The following is a 19,378-nucleotide window of genomic DNA, read 5'->3' on the forward strand; positions in this document are numbered from 1 at the left end:
AATATCAAATTTAATATCAACATCCTCCCAAACGTTATCAGCGGCCATCTTATAACAATCAGCGTTGCTATGACAATTTCTCATACAATTCCGCCTGCTCAGGCTCCGTCGAGTCTAATAAATCAATATTTGTCAAACTGAGACCGTATTGAAATGAATATCAGAGTTACTGAGAGTAACCTCCCTTAAATGCAGCCTCTCCCTGTATCCCTTCTAGTGTTATCCCTGGTTACTTAGCATCCAGATTATAACTGTCTGATGTGGATTTTAGCCACTCGTTACAGTATTAAATACCCATCGAAGGGTTTATAAATTGCTTCTCTTATAGATAAATGCAAAATAAAGATTTGTATATAGTTGTTGTTTGGTCCCCGACTTTGGACTAAACAACAATAGCAGGAGTGAATTTAATCTGTTCGATCAGACCTGTGATCAAATGTATTCCAGACATAGCTACCCCATCGTATTTTCAGGAATAATGTATCCAGGATTGAATTATCCTTTGTGTCTTTCTTTTTTAAGACTGTAGAGCGTGGTCTGGGGGAGATTTGGTTGCTATTTCTAACAAGTTGAACGATCGCTTCTTTGAGTGCTCGATTTGTATTCATTTTTTGTTCGAAAATCTTACAGATTTTGTTTTTTGTAGGGGACGGAGGTAATGAATTCAGTGAAGCATTCAAATGACATTACAAAAAAATCATGGTTATTGGAGCTCCATCTTTATGCTGTCCTTGGATTTAGGACTTGGAGCATGTGGTTCCCATTTTCTGCGAATCTTGAAGTTTATTGAGTCAGTTGAATAGAAAATAAAAGACAAAGTTATTATCTTCGTTATTGTTAGATATGCTAGAAATTGCAGTAAAATTACTTCAAATCACATCCTATCATCTTCAAAAAAGAAAAGACACATTGGGTAACGTAGTCCCGGATGAATGAATCAGCTAATGTTCATGGTTTGAATGGCTTTGATCATATGTCTACTCGCTTAGAGATGACTCGGGGTTAAACAACCTCTGTAATTATAACTGTTCATAGCAAATGATTAGGAAAGAAAATCCATTATGGTTAGATGTTGGTAAGCTTAAGAATGAATTTTTTAAAAATCTCTACTAAAAGCAACATTTGTGCTGGGTGTTGCTGCTGTCTTTCTTGCTAAACGTGGAATTCATGGAACCATTGCCCCCTGTTGCTATCTTCTCACTATGTCAGACTTCTTACTCATCATCTAACTGTTTCGTTCTATCTAATAACTGTTGGTATTACACCTGAAAATCAGTAAAGACTGTTAAGACACATAAAACTTTGTAGTTTATGTAAGACTGAATAATTTTGCCATCATAAATATGACATTATCAAAAATATTTGTGAAATATTTACGAGTAACAACAACTATATAATGTTGAATGTTTCTTCCAGAGTTGATGTCATTTAGGCCTGAATCAGCTTCCATTAAGCAGACCAATGATCAAAGGTGTTCTAGCCTCAATCATCCTGTCTTTTTAGGGTAACTGAGACTTATTATCTGATATGTTCTTTTTTTAAGACAGTAAGGATTTGAGGAAATTTGTCAGCTGTTTCCAGCAATTCAAGCAACCACCCAAGAAACATCTTACTGGCTAATCTTTCATAGTATTTTGTTGCTGCTGCATACTTTCAAGATACTACTGGACTTGATACTAAATTATGGTGATCATAGCACAAAATACTTGACATCCTCTTCTCTCTCTCTCTCTTCTCTATTTGAGTAGGTCAAGCTACTGTTTTCATCAGAATGTAGATCATAAATTCTAAATCATGAAACCAGATGATCTACAAATTGCTTCTTATATCACAAGGAACATATAAAGCATTAAATATATACAAATATCAAAGTTGTTTTACTTGAGTCTCTTTGAAAATAGCTGCTCAGGTGTGGTCTTATGGAATGGAGCAACAAATAATTTCCTACTTTTAGCTCTGTGCAACATCCAGTCTATTATGTGTCATATTTCTGCAGCATCTAATTCCAACAGTTGGACAACTGAAGAAGTAGAGAGAAATTGTTCAGTTTGGAAACGGTTGAAGTGGGCTTCATCTCAGACTTGAAAGTTCAATAACCTTATCTACTTTGGCTGTTTTGATTTTACAGTTGAAGTTGCAAAGAATGGTCAATTAGTCTAATAATATACAGACCAGAGGAAAATAAATGCTCTGAGACTAATATCAGATATTGCTTTGTAAACATTTTCTGAAAAATGCTTCTTATAAAGGCACTTAATTTAGCAAACAAACAATTATAATTTAATGAAGCACAGATGTTGTGTCAAACTAAAAATGCAAACTCTGATAGGAATTTAACTTTATGTAAACTACATTTTCTAACCTTAGTAATTACTATAATGTATTAGTTTAAGAATATTTATTTCCATTGTTATATATGCATTTTGAATATATAAATTTTGCTGTATGATATTAATTTTAATTCAGATCTTCTTACACCATATATAACAACAGACAATACCTGACATCCAAGTTAGAGATTAGTGAAATTCAACCATGGCACTAGTTCCACTAGAACTGTAGTAACACTTGTGAAGAAATGAATCAGGTAACTTGTTTCTCCATATGATATTGGGAGATAATGATAAAACCATGGTTCCTACATAAATAAATATGACCATCATGATAAAGAAAGAAGGAGCTGATGTTTGTTGGGCTCAGAACAGAAACTTATTTTTAAATGATAAAAATCTGGAAGCATTTAGAAAAATTCCACGAATGTTGAAAATGATTTATTCCTGTTAACCATAATGATTTGTAGAAATAGTTCTTTGGTGGAGTGAGTTGAATCAGTAAAATTTCAGACTCTCTATGTTTCTAGTATTTGTAGCTTAATAGGTTATTATTCCAGAATCAGATTACACTAGGGTTGAGTTTTTTTAATACCACCCATCATTTAGCATCTATTGTCCATGCTAGCATGGGTTGGATGGTTTGACCAGGGTTGGCCAGCTGGAAGGCCACACCAGACCCCAGTCTGATTTGACATGGTTTGTACATCTGGATGTACAAACCACTCCGAGAGTGTAATGGGTGCTATTATGTGCCACCAGCACAGGTGCCATTTGTGTGAAACCGGTATCCACCACAACTGATTTTACTTGACTTGATGGGTCTTCTTCTCAAGCATGACATAATGCCAAAGATCTTAGTCAATGCCTCTGTGAGGCCCAACACTCAAAAGGAGTTTTTCACGTGCCACCAGCACTGGCCATTTTGCCTCCATGAGGCCCAATGCTTGAAAGGTGCTTTTTATGTGCCACCTGTACAGGTGCCAGTTACATGACACCAGCATCAGCCACGACTCTGATTTCAGTTGGCTTGATGGGTCTTCTCAAGTACAGCACAGCTTGAGAAGACCCATGATTAGAGTAAAAAAAACAAGTACCAGCAATATACAAGGGTTGATTTTTTATTTCATTAAGCATTATAACTGATCAAAGAGGTAAAATAAACCAACATTTCTATTTAAATAACCTACAACATAAACATAGAAATAAAACATTTGACAAATGCCAGTATAAATTACAACTATCAGGTATTTAGTATTAAGTACAACCTTCAACTAATGGTTACTACATGGCTTTCAATATTGACTTGACACCAAAAAGTTTTTCAAGACCAACAATACATGAAGGGTTGAGTCACACAAAGACCAATGTTGTTTTGTAATTTCAGAGACCAAAATTAACTGTTCACTGCTTTTGTAATTTAATTGTTTGCATCAGTTTCACAGAGTAGTTTAGCACAACACAAGACAAATTTGTTCCCCTACAGGATAAAAAAAACAAAAACAGAACGAATACTTTTGTTGTTCTTTGCCTTGATGCCAGCTTCTGATTGAACAGCCTTATGACTAAAGTATTCCAATCACATCCATCTTGGTATTTATAATTCCAGAGACTACATTGCCCAATCTATCCTTCTTTATTCAAGATGGTAAAGTAGGGTTTGAGGGAGACTAATCTCTGCTATTTATAGCAAATCATGCAGGGTGTGCAACGGTTTGGCATAGCTGTTGTAGCACTGTCTATTTGGAGTCACTGATTTGATGTTGACTTCTTTGGCAGCAGACATTTTGCCTCTGGGACCTTCTGGTTCCTTCAAAATTTTGCTTATATTCTAATTGACAACAACCCAGCTACTCAACTACTAAACTTTGTTTAAGTTTTTGCTTCATTTTCTGTTGATGAAGATGGCGAAATATTGATGAAATATGGAAAAGAAACACCTTCTTACAATGGATTTTTGACAAAGTAGAACTTAAAGAGAATTTAAATTTTGGTTCTGTGATCAAATAAATCTGAGAAACATTAAGATATATTAAATGATGCCAGTTGCTACAAACACCCGCCTCTCTCTCTCTCTGTTTATTGTGTGTTTTTTTTTTCTTTATGCATATGTGAAGAGAAGACATGCTTGTAGCAATCCAGATCATTTAATACATTTTAATCTCTCTCTCTGTTACCCTCTATTTGTGTATGTTAGTATATTTCTCTTTATGTGTCTGAGGAGAAGAGAAGTGTCTTTGTCAAATGGGTTCAATTAATAAATTGTAATGCATCTCCCTTTCTCTCTTCCCATTTGTGTGCATGTGCACGTGTATGTGTTTGCACCTCCAGTGCCTAAACACTCTCACCAAAACTGATTCCATGTCCAGTCAGCTGCACCAATCTGTCAGCATTCAAACACCCCACCCATTCACCCCATTCTGACAGAGTTTCTTTCATTGATTTACTTCACAAAGGTCCAGATTTCTTCCCAGATTTTAATTCCAATTTAGCAGGAGAGACTTTATTTTTGCTCTTTCCAGGGTTTATAAAAATAAAACCCTGTAGATTCCTTAGGTCGACTCAATCTGTTACAGTACATGCATAAAAAATTGGTGTAATTTCTCATTAAAATAAATAGTTTTAAGGTTAGATTGATTTCTATCTGGGTTACTTACAGGGACCAAAGAGGTCAGCAACCACCAATGAGTTGAAGGTGGTATCATCGAACCAGTGGATGAAAATTTCAATAATGGATACTTTTAGTTTTGGAATAATGATTTAGAATTAATTTGTATAATTAATGTGAGAGATAAATGGTATTGGACTGAATAATTAATAAATGGTAAACAGCTCTCTTCTTTGATAAAAACACTGCTAAATAGTAATAGCATGATCATAACAGATATAAGAGAAAAATATAACAGTAAGGAATGGTTACTCTTCAAATATAACATCCAGAAAACAAATTCTTGTGTCTGTTTGTGGGTGACTTAAAGATATGAATGTATATGTTGCTGTCCTTGTGAATTGAAAGCAAAAATTGAGGAACTGTCTGTGTTGTCCGCCTACACAGCACAGAGGCTGGCAGTTGAATGGTCTCTAAGAGAAATTTATATTACAAAAACAGTTCAGTCACTCTAAGAAATTGTCAGTCGTGCCAACAAAAAAGAATTTTGATTGGTGGAAAAACAATTAAACAGTCCGGTAAGTTGAAATGTTGTATTCTCTTTTAGATCAAGAGATAAAAATATATTGTAAAAACATGTCATGTGACCTGCAATAATGACATAATTATCTGAGCCAATTGTATAAAATACAATTGACATAATGATTGTATCTAAGATGTTTCTGGGTGCAAAATTAGAAAAGAATAAGAAAGTATGGAAGGAGAAAGGGAGTAGAATACACTCCAATGTCAAAACAACAAAATACATGATTTGGAAACTAGTTTGTCACAAATCAGAGCATTGGTCTTAGCTCTAAAGATGGTTAGTTTTCGTAAATCAGGTTATTCCTATAAATACCTGCCATTCTAAAAAAGAACACCAAACAGGAAGCTACATCAGCAACTGCTTCATAGAAGAGTTTTCTCAAGAGAACAGACATAATCACCAAAAAAAAAAAAAAAAAAGGTTCAGCAAGAGATTCCATGAATCGTCTCAAATATAAGAGAAAAGATTTTTTTCTTTATATCATGTGAAGAACCATTAGGATGCCATTAAAAATGAAACTGTATACCAATTTTCAGTTCATAAATTCTTCAACTTTGTTAGGTTTTTCAACCTTCTTTTCAAATGGTTTTTGTCTCATGCATTCATTAATATTGTAATAAACATTCAACCAATACAAACTTTATAATGGAAGCACAAATGGCTTTATTAGAACTCATATTATTAAATGAAATGGTTAAACCATTAAACCATTCAGAGGCAATGTTGTGATGATGTCAGCACAGTTTCCAAATGATGAGAATATGTTGACATTTGATATGTACAGTTGTACAAACACCAGCCATTTATTTTATGATATAATGTCTCTTTAAGGCAGAAAGCTGGCAGAATCTTTGCATGCTGGACTTAAAAAAATGCTTCGCAGCATTCCTTCTGGCTTTGTGTTCTCAATTCCAAATTCTGTCTTTCATCCTTTCGGAGTTGATAAAATATGTACCAGTCATGCACTGGGGTTGATGTAATTGACTACTTCACCTTTCCCACAAAATGTTAGGCCTTGTGCCTATAGCCAAAAGGATTATGATACAATGTCATAATTTCAAATCTCAGCATCCTTCAGTGGCATTTCTGTTAAATGGTCCTGAAGTTCCAATAGTGCTGTGAAATTTTGCTTTCCAAAAGTAAATTGTTTTACCTTTCTCTGAAGGAAGAAGCTTTTAAGGAGACAATTTATTCTCATAAAAGATCAACATAAATCTCATAAATACCAAAAGAAGAATCACAAAACATCATTTTGAGGAGATTGAACTTAATTTTGATACTTTCTATAGATGTGGAAAGAAGAAGGTATGTGCTAATATCTTTTCTGGAATATATTGATATCATTTCTGGAATGTGTCGATATCTTTTCTGGAATGTATTGATATCTTTTCTGAAATGTGTTGATATCTTTTCTGGAATGTGCTGATATCTTTTCTGCAATGTGTTGATATCTTTTCTGGAATCTGTTGATATCTTTCTGAAATGTGTTGATATCTTTTCTGGGATGTATTGATATATTTTCTGGAATGTGACCTGGATTTTGAGACAATGTCCAAATTTATGTTTGAGTAGACTTAAATGCTGACTATTTAAACCCATACCAAAAAATCAGTTATGATCCTGTGTACATAAAGAACATGGTTATTTTCCTGATGATTGACCAGAACTCATCAGATTTAATGCTAAAACAAAGATCAGTGTTTTGAGAATTATTTTTTAGGGTTCTACATACATTAGTTCCCTGACATGAGACAATGTGAAAGTGACATTAGATAAGATGCAAATATTTTAAGACACTACCATACCATTCAGCATCCAATGGTCAATTTGAAAGGATGGTACAATCTGTGAAAATGGGAGTTAAAGCTTTTGGGGCATTATTTGGGACATCAGATAAAAATAACTTTAATAATGATTTTTGGCACTGATGCTCCTCTGTGGTTTGTTCTTAAACCCTGTACATTAGCCGTGAGAGCTCAATATCTAATACAGAGAAGCACAACTATATCATTGATGATAAAATATGACAGAGCAGTTCTAGTGCACAATGTTCAAATAAGAAAATGTTCTGAGAGTGATGAGAAAAATAAATAGCAAGATTCTAAAGTGGAGGTGGAAGCCAAACCAAGTCCAGGTGATTTAAAGATTAGCTTGCAACAGTTGATAACTAATGATATTCTGTCACCAAATGAAACTATTGTTGACATTAATGATAAAGGTTTTGATCAGATTAAGCAAATGTGCGAGCAAAAGAGATGTAACGTGATTGTTTTATCAATGTAGTGTTGAATGTATTTTGCATGACAATGTCATGTGACACATCTTGGTGGTCACATGATGAAGACTGTTTAGTATGGCTGCACTTTGTGTATCAATGTTTCCCCTTCCTGTCTTGCATGTGACTTCAGTTTTACTTGGTTGTTCACTTGATTAATGCTAGTAGAAGTAATGGACCATGAGTAACTACTGATTTACTTCAAGAGCCTAATACCACTTTCTGATAATAAGGTTCTTGAAAAGATTAACCTTCACCAGAGAAACTGAGTTCTGGAAGAGATTTGTATTGTGCTCTCCACCTACAGTACAGTGACTTGTCCCCATCTCTCATGCATTAAACCTGCCTCTTCTTCTTACCTTTTCTGCAGACTACCAACCATGTCATTCCTCTGTCTTGTCCCCCCCCCCACCAACCTGACAACTGTATCATCTTTACTACTCATACTGCTTGCCCTCTTCATTCTCTGCTGCATCCCTCTATCTTCCACAACTCATGGCTCTTTGTTCATCCATCCTTCGATCTTATCCCTTTGGGCAGTCTATCTCACTGTCCCCTCATTCTCCTTCCCATATATCCTTGCAAACTGATTCTTCAACTCACCTTGTACCTTGTAGCACCACCGAGTCATATCCTCACCATTATCTATCTCTTACAGCTTCTACTGTTTATTTTCTCCTCTCCCTTTCCCCCTACAAGAGTGATCTTCTACAAGAACCTGCATTGCATCCTTTCTCTTAGTTCAATCCCTTGTCCATAAAAAATGAAGCTGATTGACCCACCCCACCAGGGCTCGTAGTTCTGTAAGCTGTACCGCAATTTCAATAGTGCAGGTGGCATGAAAAAAATCACCCAGTCCACACTGTGAAGTGGTTGGTGTTAGGAAGGGCATCCAGTTATAAAAAACATGCTAAAAGTAGACATTGGAGCACAATGCAATCCTGTCATATTTGATCCTGTTGAACCATCCAGCCCATTTTCGTATGGAGCATAGACATTACAGATGATGATTATGATCACATACATATGCACATACACACACGAAAAAAATAAAACATGATTTCCAGTAACAATCTGGTGAGTTTTTTTTTAACCCCTAAACAGCCCTGGGGGAAAATGTTTTCTACTAGAACTGAAAATATGCCTTCTCTGTGAAGACAACCTAATCGTTTTCAATATTGTATCATTAACTTGAATCAATAAATTTTATTCCTCTCATCTTGCTCAAATTGCTGTATTATATCGTCTTCCTAATATTGAGTTCTTTTTAAGCCGTTATTTCTTCAAAATAAATTGTTTCCGTCTCATACTAAAAAAAGTACTTCTAGACATCTTTCAATCTTTTGTAAATGTATGTTAATGATCACTTCAAAGGAATAGGTTACTTGACTCACACACACACACGTTTGTGCGAAAACACTGAATGTTTGTTTAGCGTAGCTTTCCATTTCTTGATTCACGAGCCAATACTTTAAGAGTCAACTAGGGATAATAAAAAGGCCGACACCTCAGTTTCGAGTTAAAAAAAAAAGAAAAAAAAGAATCCCTCTGCATTCAAGAGTAGCTGGATAGATGGAAGCATTACCCACATACTAAGTAATATACGGTGTAATAGCTTTTTACTACAGAATTTAATTTCAGACATCGCAAAAGAAAATCCACAGAAGTTGTCATAAATATGAAAACCACGATCTCCCAATGTGAATCATCTACAGATGCACTTGACACATTACACTTTCCCTCAGTTTATTGAGGAAATTTAGAGATTTATTTTGTATTTTAACAGTAAGCTCCCCCACAAAGAAGACTAAATTGTGTGCCGTAATAACTACAAATCAGTTCCAGAAGCGTTTTGTCCCTTGACTGAAGAAGACAGAGGAGGAAGATTATTAAAACTGGTGGTTAGCAGTGCCCTCTGGAGAGTTATTTCCCTTACAAGCCAAGATGGCAGGCATTAGCCCAGAGCTGGCATCTCTGATGAAAAAAGGGAAATCTGCCATAGCTGCCCACTTTAAGACAGCATTTGCCGAGGATAAATTGTTAAACGAGTTATTGAACACAGTGTTCAACCCAGAAAAGGCAATTGATGACTATGAAAATCTTGAATGGTATCGTTTCCTGATCGCTGGTGGTAAAAAGTTCGAGGATTATGCAAACCTAGGTTAGTAAACAAATCCTTCTGCCCTGACACCCCTAACGACTCCTTATGTGTTTCCAATTAATGATGTTTTATTCTGTTTATTTAATATAATTTGTTAGTATTTTATAATTGAATTGTGCATTGTGTATCAATTTCGTGTTCCTATATGAACAGACTGCTGTGAATTTTCCATCCTGAAGCTATATATTTAATGTAATACGCAAATAATTCGACTGACGTACTTAGGTACAGACACATTCATGAACACGGACAAATATTCATTTACTCCTACACGCATACAAACATTTATACATGTAATTGTTATTATATGTCACTGACTTATTCTCTTTTTCTGTTTTCTCCTTTTCCATTTATATAATCTGTCTGTGTGCGCTTGTATGGAATATAACACGACAGAACATACAATCGTTTATAAATACGTTGTTTGTCTTTTTTTTTTTTGTTTTTAAAAAGTATCAGTCAACAGAAAGATTTTTTTTCCCATCAGCTTTAGTGTGTACGTGTTTGTATAGTTGTATAAACTGGATCTATAAATATGCGAGGTTATAGACATTCATATCTAGCTTTGATGTGTGTGTATGTGTATACGCGCAAGCAATTGTATAAGTTTGGTGACTTTTAATCGTGAAAAACTATGAGAGTGGCTGTTTAAAATCACCGTTTAATTCACTCAACTCTGGTTTACTAAAACCGAAAAAGAAAAGCTGCCGTCGAGCTGCGACAACAAGTTGCAATACTGTTCCCTGTACTTGGGGTTATATTGTCAAATTTCTTCGGATGAAGTTAACATGTACTTCTCTCTTTACCAAACATAGTTATAAGTAATTGCTTCTGCCGATGTTAATGCTGAAAACGGTTTCTTGGAATTATAGTTTTAGGTGAAATATGGTAGTTTTTATAAAGTACAAAATCACATTTTGTACATTAAGAGAAAGAATTGTCTTCAATATAGTGTTGTTAACTTATCCACTCCGGACGTGTACAAAGTTGACCTCAAAGGAATTTTCACCCGAAACTAAATACAGTAGTATTTCGGCCGTCTGTACCATCCTAAAATGAGATAAAGATCTGGTCCGCAAACGTGTATGTAGTATAGAATTTATTGTCTCTCTGTTGTGCGGTTTCAATCTCGGCCAGTTTCCCAATGAAAATAAATCTTAATATGATTGTAAAAGAGTAGAATTCGAAGAAATCTGGTCAACTTGATGCATCTCCATCATTCTTGGAAACTGATAAAGGCCTCCTCGCATTTACTCAGCTTGCTAGAAATAGCAGCTAAATCACTCGAATAACATCCTATCATCATAAAAAAATGGTAGTACACATTACATAATGTAATTCGATTTAGGAATTTCAACCATATTTCGTGGTCTGCTACTACAACAGCTCCTTTGTAGGATCCAGTTAGTTCAAGACATCATCATGAGGAACCACGTCCAGTTTCGGCCCCTATTGGAAAAACAAATGGGATGGTCATGGTGAGAACCCCTTTGATAATAGGTTTGTTCAATCAGTGTTGACCTTGCGTTAACTGCAATATAAAAGCACCTTGTGTCAAAAATAATTTTTTGTTTCATTTGATTCCTTTTGGTTCAATTTTGGTTAATTCTGTCTTCAAAACCTTTGAGATTTGATGTAACACGCGATCTAAGTCGACCAATGTAGAGAATAAATGGAACCAGTTGATGTTGATTTCTTGTTACTCCAGTTTCCTCACTTTTCTAGAAATACAGCTGGCTGTGAGCAGGTTGTGAATTTAGTTGCTGTAAATACAGTGAAATAGTTTTAATCATTAATAGTTATACTAAATAGTCACAAACATGCAATTTGAGTTTCGAATCTAATGCTTGCACTGATATGTATAATGGGATGAGACTAGATCAGTGGTGCCCAGCCTGGAGTCCGTGGGCCCCTGGTGGTCCTTAAAGGTAGTACTGGAGATCCATGAACTAAATTCAATACTTCATATATATAATATATATATATATATATATCGAATTGAACCAGCCAGGATCCCTGGTCTGGTGGTACGTAAAAAGCACTATCCGACTCGTGGCCGATGCCAGCGCCGCCTCCACTGGCTTCCGTGCCGGTGGCACGTAAAATACACCAATCCGACCGTACGACAGGCACCCATGCCAACCCCCTTTGCTTGCGAAGACATGTTGGGGCAAGCGAAATCAAAATCGAATTGAACCAGCCAGGATCCCTGGTCTGGTGGTACGTAAAAAGCACTATCCGACTCGTGGCCAATGCCAGCACCGCCTCGACTGGCTTCCGTGCCGGTGGCACATAAAATACACCAATCCGACCGTGGCCGTTGCCAGCCTCGCCTGGCACCTGTGCAGGTGGCACGTAAAAAGCACCCACTACACTCATGGAGTGGTTGGCGTTAGGAAGGGCATCCAGCTGTAGAAACATTGCCAGATAAGACTGGAGCCTGGTGCAGCCTTCTGGCTTCCCAGATCCCCGGTCGAACCGTCCAACCCATGCTAGCATGGAGAACGGACGTTAAACGATGATGATGATATATATATGCACACATAAGGATATTAAAAGGGGTCTGTGGGGAAAACTCAGATAAAAGGGTTGGGAACTACTGGACTAGGTAGAGGCTGGAAGCATTGTGCTACAAATAAAAGACATCTGTGTAAACCATAGAAAGATATTAGGAGAAAATTCAGGTTTCTGAGATTCAGAGATGTAAGATTACTGGATCAAAAGGAGCAGTGATATACTACCGTTCTGTCTTGACCAGGGTCCATATAACCCTTGGGGGCCCATGTAAGATTTTGTTAAAATTTATGTTTAATAAATTGATTATATCTCTATGATGCATAAAATATTTTAACAATTTTTTTTATACAATTCCTAATAATATTTGATTATAAAAATATGATTGGATTTTTAAAACATCAAACGGTTATGGGGGGGGGGGGCACCCAAGTAAAACAGAACCAAAGGGGTCCATCAGCTAAAAATGGTTGAGAACCATTGGTCTAAACCATGCAAGCATGAAAAAAATAGATGTTAGGATGCAGATTATATAATAATATTGTTATTTAGCCCTGGGTCAGCCCCAATACTGATGGGGCTTTTTTAAAAGAATATTCTCAGGTGTAGTGTATTCATGATCACATTATCTTGTGTGTTCCTTTTAAGATGAAAGGGTATGATTTGAAGGAAACTTGGTTGCTATTTCTAGCCTGTGGAATGAGTATGTTGAGGTTCTTTTGCTGGCTGGTAATTCTTTGTATTAATTACACTATAAGATAAGAGTTGTTAACGATCCATTCCATTAATGATTAAAAAATTAATTGGCATCTTTTCCCTAACACTGCCGTGTATCTTTGGTAAAGGCATTTCATTGCCACAGGTTCAACCCGCCAAGCTATATTGGTTGGAGTTCACTTTTATAGAGTATAGAGAATGAGTTTTGTTAGTTTTGTTGTCCTCCAGTGATGTGTTCGGGCTTTAAGCATGAGTATTATTTCGTGTTCCTATATGAACAGACTGCTGTGAATGTTCCATCCTGAAGCTATATATTTAATGTAAAACGCCAACCAGTATTTTGAGTTTGTGAGCCTGATTCAGTTGCTTCTTAGAGTTGTTCTCTTCACTGAATCTCACTCTGCTCATGAAAATGGTATGACTGCCGTTACCCTTTAAAACTCTTAGACTTCATGCTTGTATCTTTTACTTGTTTCAGTCATTAGACTGTAGCCATGCTAGGGCACCACCTCGAAGGATTTTAGTCAAACAAATCAATCCCAGTGCTTATTTTTATTTTTAAGCCTCATACTTATTCTGTCAGTCTTTTTTGCCACACCGTTAGATTATAGGGATGTAAACACACCAGCACCGGTTATCAAGCAGTGATGAGGGACAAACACACACACACACATGATGGGCTTCCTTCAGTTTCTGTCTACCAAATCCACTCAAAGCTTTGGTCAACCCAAATCCTCAGTAGAGGACACTTGCCCAAGGAACCATGCTGTGGGACTGAACCCAGAACCATGTACTTAGGAATCAAGCTTCTAAGCACCCCGGAGACAGTCAAAGAAAGCAATTTTTGTATGCTTTCACTGTGACAGTATGTCAGCTGTAGCCACGACCAGATATCATACTTAATGAGAGATGAAGTGAACTGGTAGTTTTACTTCAGCTGAGTTCAAATTTTGAAAGAATGAACAGCTAAGATTTTGACATAAGTGATATTATGTCAAAAGTGATATTATGAGGGTGAGTCAAAAAGTAATGCCATTTTGTTTAGGATAGGCATAATTACCAACACAAGAACATGTATCATACATGAGAATGAAGCTGTTCCTCTGTGGATCACATCCCTACTTCTCAACATAGTCACCGTTTCTCTCAACAACAATGTTCCGCCTTCGAATGACTGTTCTTTGAGCCACTTCTTCACTACAGTTTTCACTTCATTGTCACTGGATTAATGTTTGCCTCTCAAACCCCCTTTCACGGAGCTGAAGAGATGATAGTCTGAAGGTGCTAAATCTGGTGACAAGGAAGTGAAAACTGTAGTGAAGAAGTGGTTCAAAGAACAGTCATCAGAATTTTATGGGATACATGCTTTCATTCGAAGGTAGAACATTGCTATTGAGAGAAACAGTAACTGTTGAGAAGTAGGGATGTGATCCACAGAGGACCAGCTTCATTTTGATGTATGATACATGTTCCTGTGTTGGTAATTACACCTGCCCTAAACAAAATGGCATTACTTTTTGACTCATCCTTGTATAAACACCAAATTGAGATAGGAAAAATAAATTTATTCCCCCCCTTAAAAGGTCAAATTTTCTGCCTATTTTCAAGTCTCCTTATTTTTGTTTCTTCCAGTGCGTATTTATGACAATGCGACAACATGTGGCCTTGTGTGGACTGCAAATTTTGTGGCCTATAGGTGTCGTACATGTGGTATAACACCATGCATGTCACTCTGCTCCAAGTGTTTTCAGGCTGGAAATCACGAAGGACACGACTACAACATGTTCCGTAGCAAGGCTGGAGGAGCTTGTGATTGTGGAGATGCAAGTGTAATGAATCCTGCTGGGTGAGTAATATTTCATGATTTTTCTCTTGTTCTCAACAAATGTTTTTGGATTTGATTTTTAGGAATAAGCACTTGGCCAGTTAATGCATTAATTTTATCAAACCTGGAGAGAGAGGAGCATCTAGTTTTCCCTTGTGGATTTTAAATTCAAAAATGTAGGACAATGCCAGAGACTTTCTGGTAGTCAGACATTATCGCTTTTCACTTTGCTAGCAAAGATAGTGTTTCTATACTTTGTTTGTTTTTACATTGAACCCACAACCTTAAGGTCTAGCTGTTGAGTGATATATCTTACTACTTATTTACTTACTGAAGGTAGTGAGCTGGCAGAAACGTTAGCACGCCAGGCAAAATGCTTAGCAGTATTTCGTCTGTCTTTACGTTCTGAGTTCAAATTCTGCTGAGGTCAGCTTTGTCTTTCATCCTTTCGGGGTCGATAAATTAAGTACCAGTTGCATACTGGGGTCAATCTAATTGACTGGCCCCCTCCCCCAAAATTTCGGACCTTGTGCCTAGAGTAGAAAAGTATATATTTACTTACTTAGGCTCATCGTCCTCTATAGAACACAGACTGTCGATGACATTCTTACCACTCTGCTCTGGGCTGCCAGGGTCACTTCCTCAGTATGTGTGTGTGTTGGTGGGAGTGTACCCTTGAGGTACACCCCCACCAACATACATACACAAACCAACACGCTGCAGCAAGGACTGTATCTTGTCCTGGATGTCTTAGGAGACATTTCAATCTGATTATTGTCCTCAACTCTAGTGGTATTAATAAAATATTACTGCTATTCTTCCCATAACTTATCATACAAAATTCTAATTTTTTTCACTTTCAGTCTTAACAGCACAATTCAACTGAAAATTAAGCTCAATTTTGTTAATTCTATCTCTGGCTTGTATGTCCCTGGCCTTTTCAGTTAAAGAGAACTAAATATTTTCGAGTTAATACCAATTTAATTTGCTTGTCCAAATGCCTTGCTTTGTGATGATATCCCTGTATAAAAGAACCCCCTGTTTTTATCTTACTTGACTAAACTTCACTCAACATTCTTGTCATAAAAACAGGCAATATTTTTCTCTTTTTAGTTGATTTATTTTTGTTTTATGTAAATATTTATTGAATTTTATTGTAATCTCATTGAAATAATTGAGTTTGCTTATTTCTCTAAACAGGTTTTGCTCCCGACACCTTCCTGGACCTAACCGATACCAGTTGGTTCCACCACGTGAAGTGATGGCACTACCAGAAGTAGTCATGCCACGACTATTTATCCGCCTGCTATACCACTTAAGAGAATTTGCTAAAGTAGGTCTGTATCACATGGTATTAACTGTTCAAAATTTGATATTTTAGTTAAGAATTAGTAGTGTCACTGTTTGGTGTTTGAATATATTTGTCATATTTCTTATAATGAAGAGGGATAATTTTCTCCATGCCTTCAGTTGATTGCAACTTAACCAGGAATACTATCATCCTCATAATTTTCCATGAGTTTTCCCATCCTGCAGAGGAGTTGGACAGATCTCACAGTATCTCACCACTCCTTGCTATCTTATTATCTGGCCAAATTTGTGCATCTCTTCCAATGATCTGGATGTATTTGAAATGGTCTGTAGCAAGTCTAAAGAGCCACATTTATCCTGTATCAACTTTTTATTGGAATTATTACCCTCCTGAATGGGTTGTTGCAGAACCCATCTCTGTTTTGATGATTCAAATTTTGGTGTGGTTACATATGTATATTGTGCTTTCCATTTTTGGTATAGTTATACATATGTGTTTGTGTGAGTCTGGATATCATTGGAGAGTAGTCCAAAGTGACATAAATACACTCTAGAAAAGAAAATGAGTTTGAATCTTATCCTTATCGCCAATATAACTCAGTTATGTTTTAATACCGAATTATCAACTTGAATGCCAGCCAATAATGAAGTTATTTTGGCAACGAGGATGAGATTCAAACTCATTTTCTTTTCTAGAGCAATATAACAATTAGTAACAATGAAAGGATAATAAAGAAAAGAAGGGCTGATCACACAGCCTTGCTGGATACCTAGCATCTCTTTTAAATTTGTTGTCCACTCTGACTTTGCTATCAGCACTCATGCACATTGTAACCCTTTCACAAGTCCTTCATCTACGCCTAGTTTCCTTATTACTGACCAGATAACACAGTGATGGTCATATCCCCCAAACTGTGTCTTTTTTCAGATTTACCCTATTCTGAATTAACTTTACTAAAATTCTTTCTGCTAGATCCAAGGCTTGGTATATTAGTTTGAGGTGTAATTGCTATTTTCTTGTGCATTTCCTTAAGCCTTTTAGAAGTTGATGATTATATGGTTACATTAGTCATTAGGGATAAAAACTTGTTCTGTTCTATGCAAAATACAGAGCTTATCATACCAGCTTCATAGTCTCATGCTTAAACATCTTAATCCGCCAGGCTTGATAGATCTGCTGCCATTTTCTTAATACATCGGAGTCTCTCTCTCTGTTGGTTCCACTTGAGTGAGTAGTTAGTCCCTCTCTAGTAGTTCTTCAGTAACCTTGTTGCTAAGCCACATTTCACTATCATTGAGTTGAAGTGCATAGGTGACACTTTGGGACATATCTTTCCCCAGTGACAGTCAGATCCACACAAACTGGTTTGCAATTCAGAATGTTTTTTGCACCTTTCATCTCCACGGTGCAGAATTTTAACCACATTTTTATTCTTAGGTTCTCTCTTGATTTGATACACCTGACATCTTGCTTCTTGCTGAGCTTCTTTCTTTCTTCTCTTCTTTCCAAAACTGTCAGTTCTTATAATGAGAACTAACCAGTTGGCTGGCTTTCAGAAGATGGTATTGCAACAGCTTTGGTATTTAGTATTTCCCTTACTATGATCCACATTTGCTACTCATCACTGTCCTCTTCCTCATCATTAAATTACATCAACTTTTGGTGATAAAAATCACTGTTATCTATTCTTGAAGTACTTTGCACAAGAGCCTTATAGAATCTGTCTGTTTGCTGTTCCACTAATTCAGAGGGACAAAACACATCACAGATGCTATTATTTACCTGAGATTACTTATTCTGTCACCTGTTCTAGATTTGACATTCACTCACTCATTGGCTAAGAATATACCTACACCACCCATACTGCAGTTATTTCTTCTTTGTATTTTTGCTTCTTGCCTGGGGTGAGAAGCATGGCAGAAGCACCTCTCTGTCTTCGTACACATGATGTACAACCACTAATCTCTCCTATATTATGTCAACAATCTTACCAGAAGCTACTTTTTAGGATGGTAACAACAGCTAATTAGTTATTAATTAAACCAGTAATTAACACAATAACAATTAAAAATAAAATTCAGACAAAAATGAAAAAAATCTATTTTCATTATCATCCTTAATCAACAGCTAAATGATATTAATTCATTTAGCAAACTCCTTAAGACAATTCATAAAGTATTAATTGACATTATAATGAAGACTGTATTGGGTTTCATAATCATCTGGCCATCTTATTTTCAGTTAATTACTACAAAATCATTTTGTCAAGTGATCAAAACACTTTACATCAGATTTTGTTGTATAACATTTGAACAAGTTGTTTCTGTTATTTCCAATCAATGATACAACTACTTCCACCAATTATTACCATGACCTTTCATGATATTACTGGCTACATTTAATTCCTCATCTACCGGTACCACTGCTTCTTCTACCAAAGTGTGGAGCTGTGTATGTGCATGTTTTCTGCTTATGTTTTTCTCTCTTGATTATATTACTAATTATTTTTCTTCATTTTATTTTGATTCCATTTTTCAGAGGCTGCCGATATCAGTCAGATAGCAATGCAAGATGCAGACTCTTATTTAAGTTTCCTGCACAGTCTTTGTGAGATGGGTGCTGTCATGATGAAGCAGATGGGCAAAACTCTTACTGATCCTGTAATCTATGAGAAATTCACTCAGAGTAAGTCACATGACTTTAACATTCACCAACATCACCATCACCACCATTATCATTGTCAACACCAACATTATTATAATTCATAACATTTCCACAATTACTGACACATTCTCTGCCACTAGCTACCCAATTCATAATTGCTATTATTTGGTTTGGCTCAGGTTCGGTCTTATTCCTGATAGGATTTATGTGGATAGCTGGTTACTACCTCTAATCTTAGGTATCCACAAGTTTTCAGCAGTCTCTGAAGTGCTTAGAACCCTCCTGATAATCATTGCTGTCCCTAAGAGAAACTTTCTGTAGGAGCTCTACCAGACATTCTGTTCCAAATCATTATTATCAATTTTTTTTTCACTTTTAATCTGTAT

The 19,378-nt window shown here is 36.2% G+C and overlaps 2 protein-coding genes across 4 annotated transcripts in view; one reads left to right on the forward strand and one right to left on the reverse strand.

The window, feature by feature from the left end:
- Positions 1-185, reverse strand: part of LOC115216623 (Bardet-Biedl syndrome 5 protein homolog) — a 40,509-nt gene extending 40,324 nt beyond the window's left edge. The window contains exon 1 of the mRNA XM_029786105.2: positions 1-185. This exon is cut by the window's left edge and continues 8 nt beyond it. Within this exon, the coding sequence (XP_029641965.1) occupies positions 1-84 (84 nt within the window). The 5' untranslated portion in view covers positions 85-185.
- Positions 186-9,310: 9,125 nt separating this feature from the next.
- LOC115216342 (E3 ubiquitin-protein ligase UBR3) overlaps positions 9,311-19,378 on the forward strand; it is a 64,757-nt gene continuing 54,689 nt past the window's right edge. For 2 of the 3 annotated variants that reach the window (XR_005000927.1, XM_036506483.1), the window contains exons 1-4: positions 9,311-9,960; positions 14,824-15,037; positions 16,217-16,353; positions 18,867-19,013. Coding sequence is in view for 2 of the 3 variants with exons in the window: in XM_036506483.1 (XP_036362376.1) it covers positions 9,744-9,960; positions 14,824-15,037; positions 16,217-16,353; positions 18,867-19,013 (715 nt within the window). In the remaining variant the exon portion in view is untranslated. The remainder of the gene's footprint in view (positions 9,961-14,823; positions 15,038-16,216; positions 16,354-18,866; positions 19,014-19,378) is intronic. The other variant, XM_029785585.2, reaches the window with a different exon arrangement.

The sequence above is a fragment of the Octopus sinensis genome, linkage group LG10, assembly GCF_006345805.1.
Source record: "Octopus sinensis linkage group LG10, ASM634580v1, whole genome shotgun sequence".
In the NCBI taxonomy this organism is placed as follows: Eukaryota; Metazoa; Mollusca; class Cephalopoda; order Octopoda; family Octopodidae; genus Octopus; species Octopus sinensis.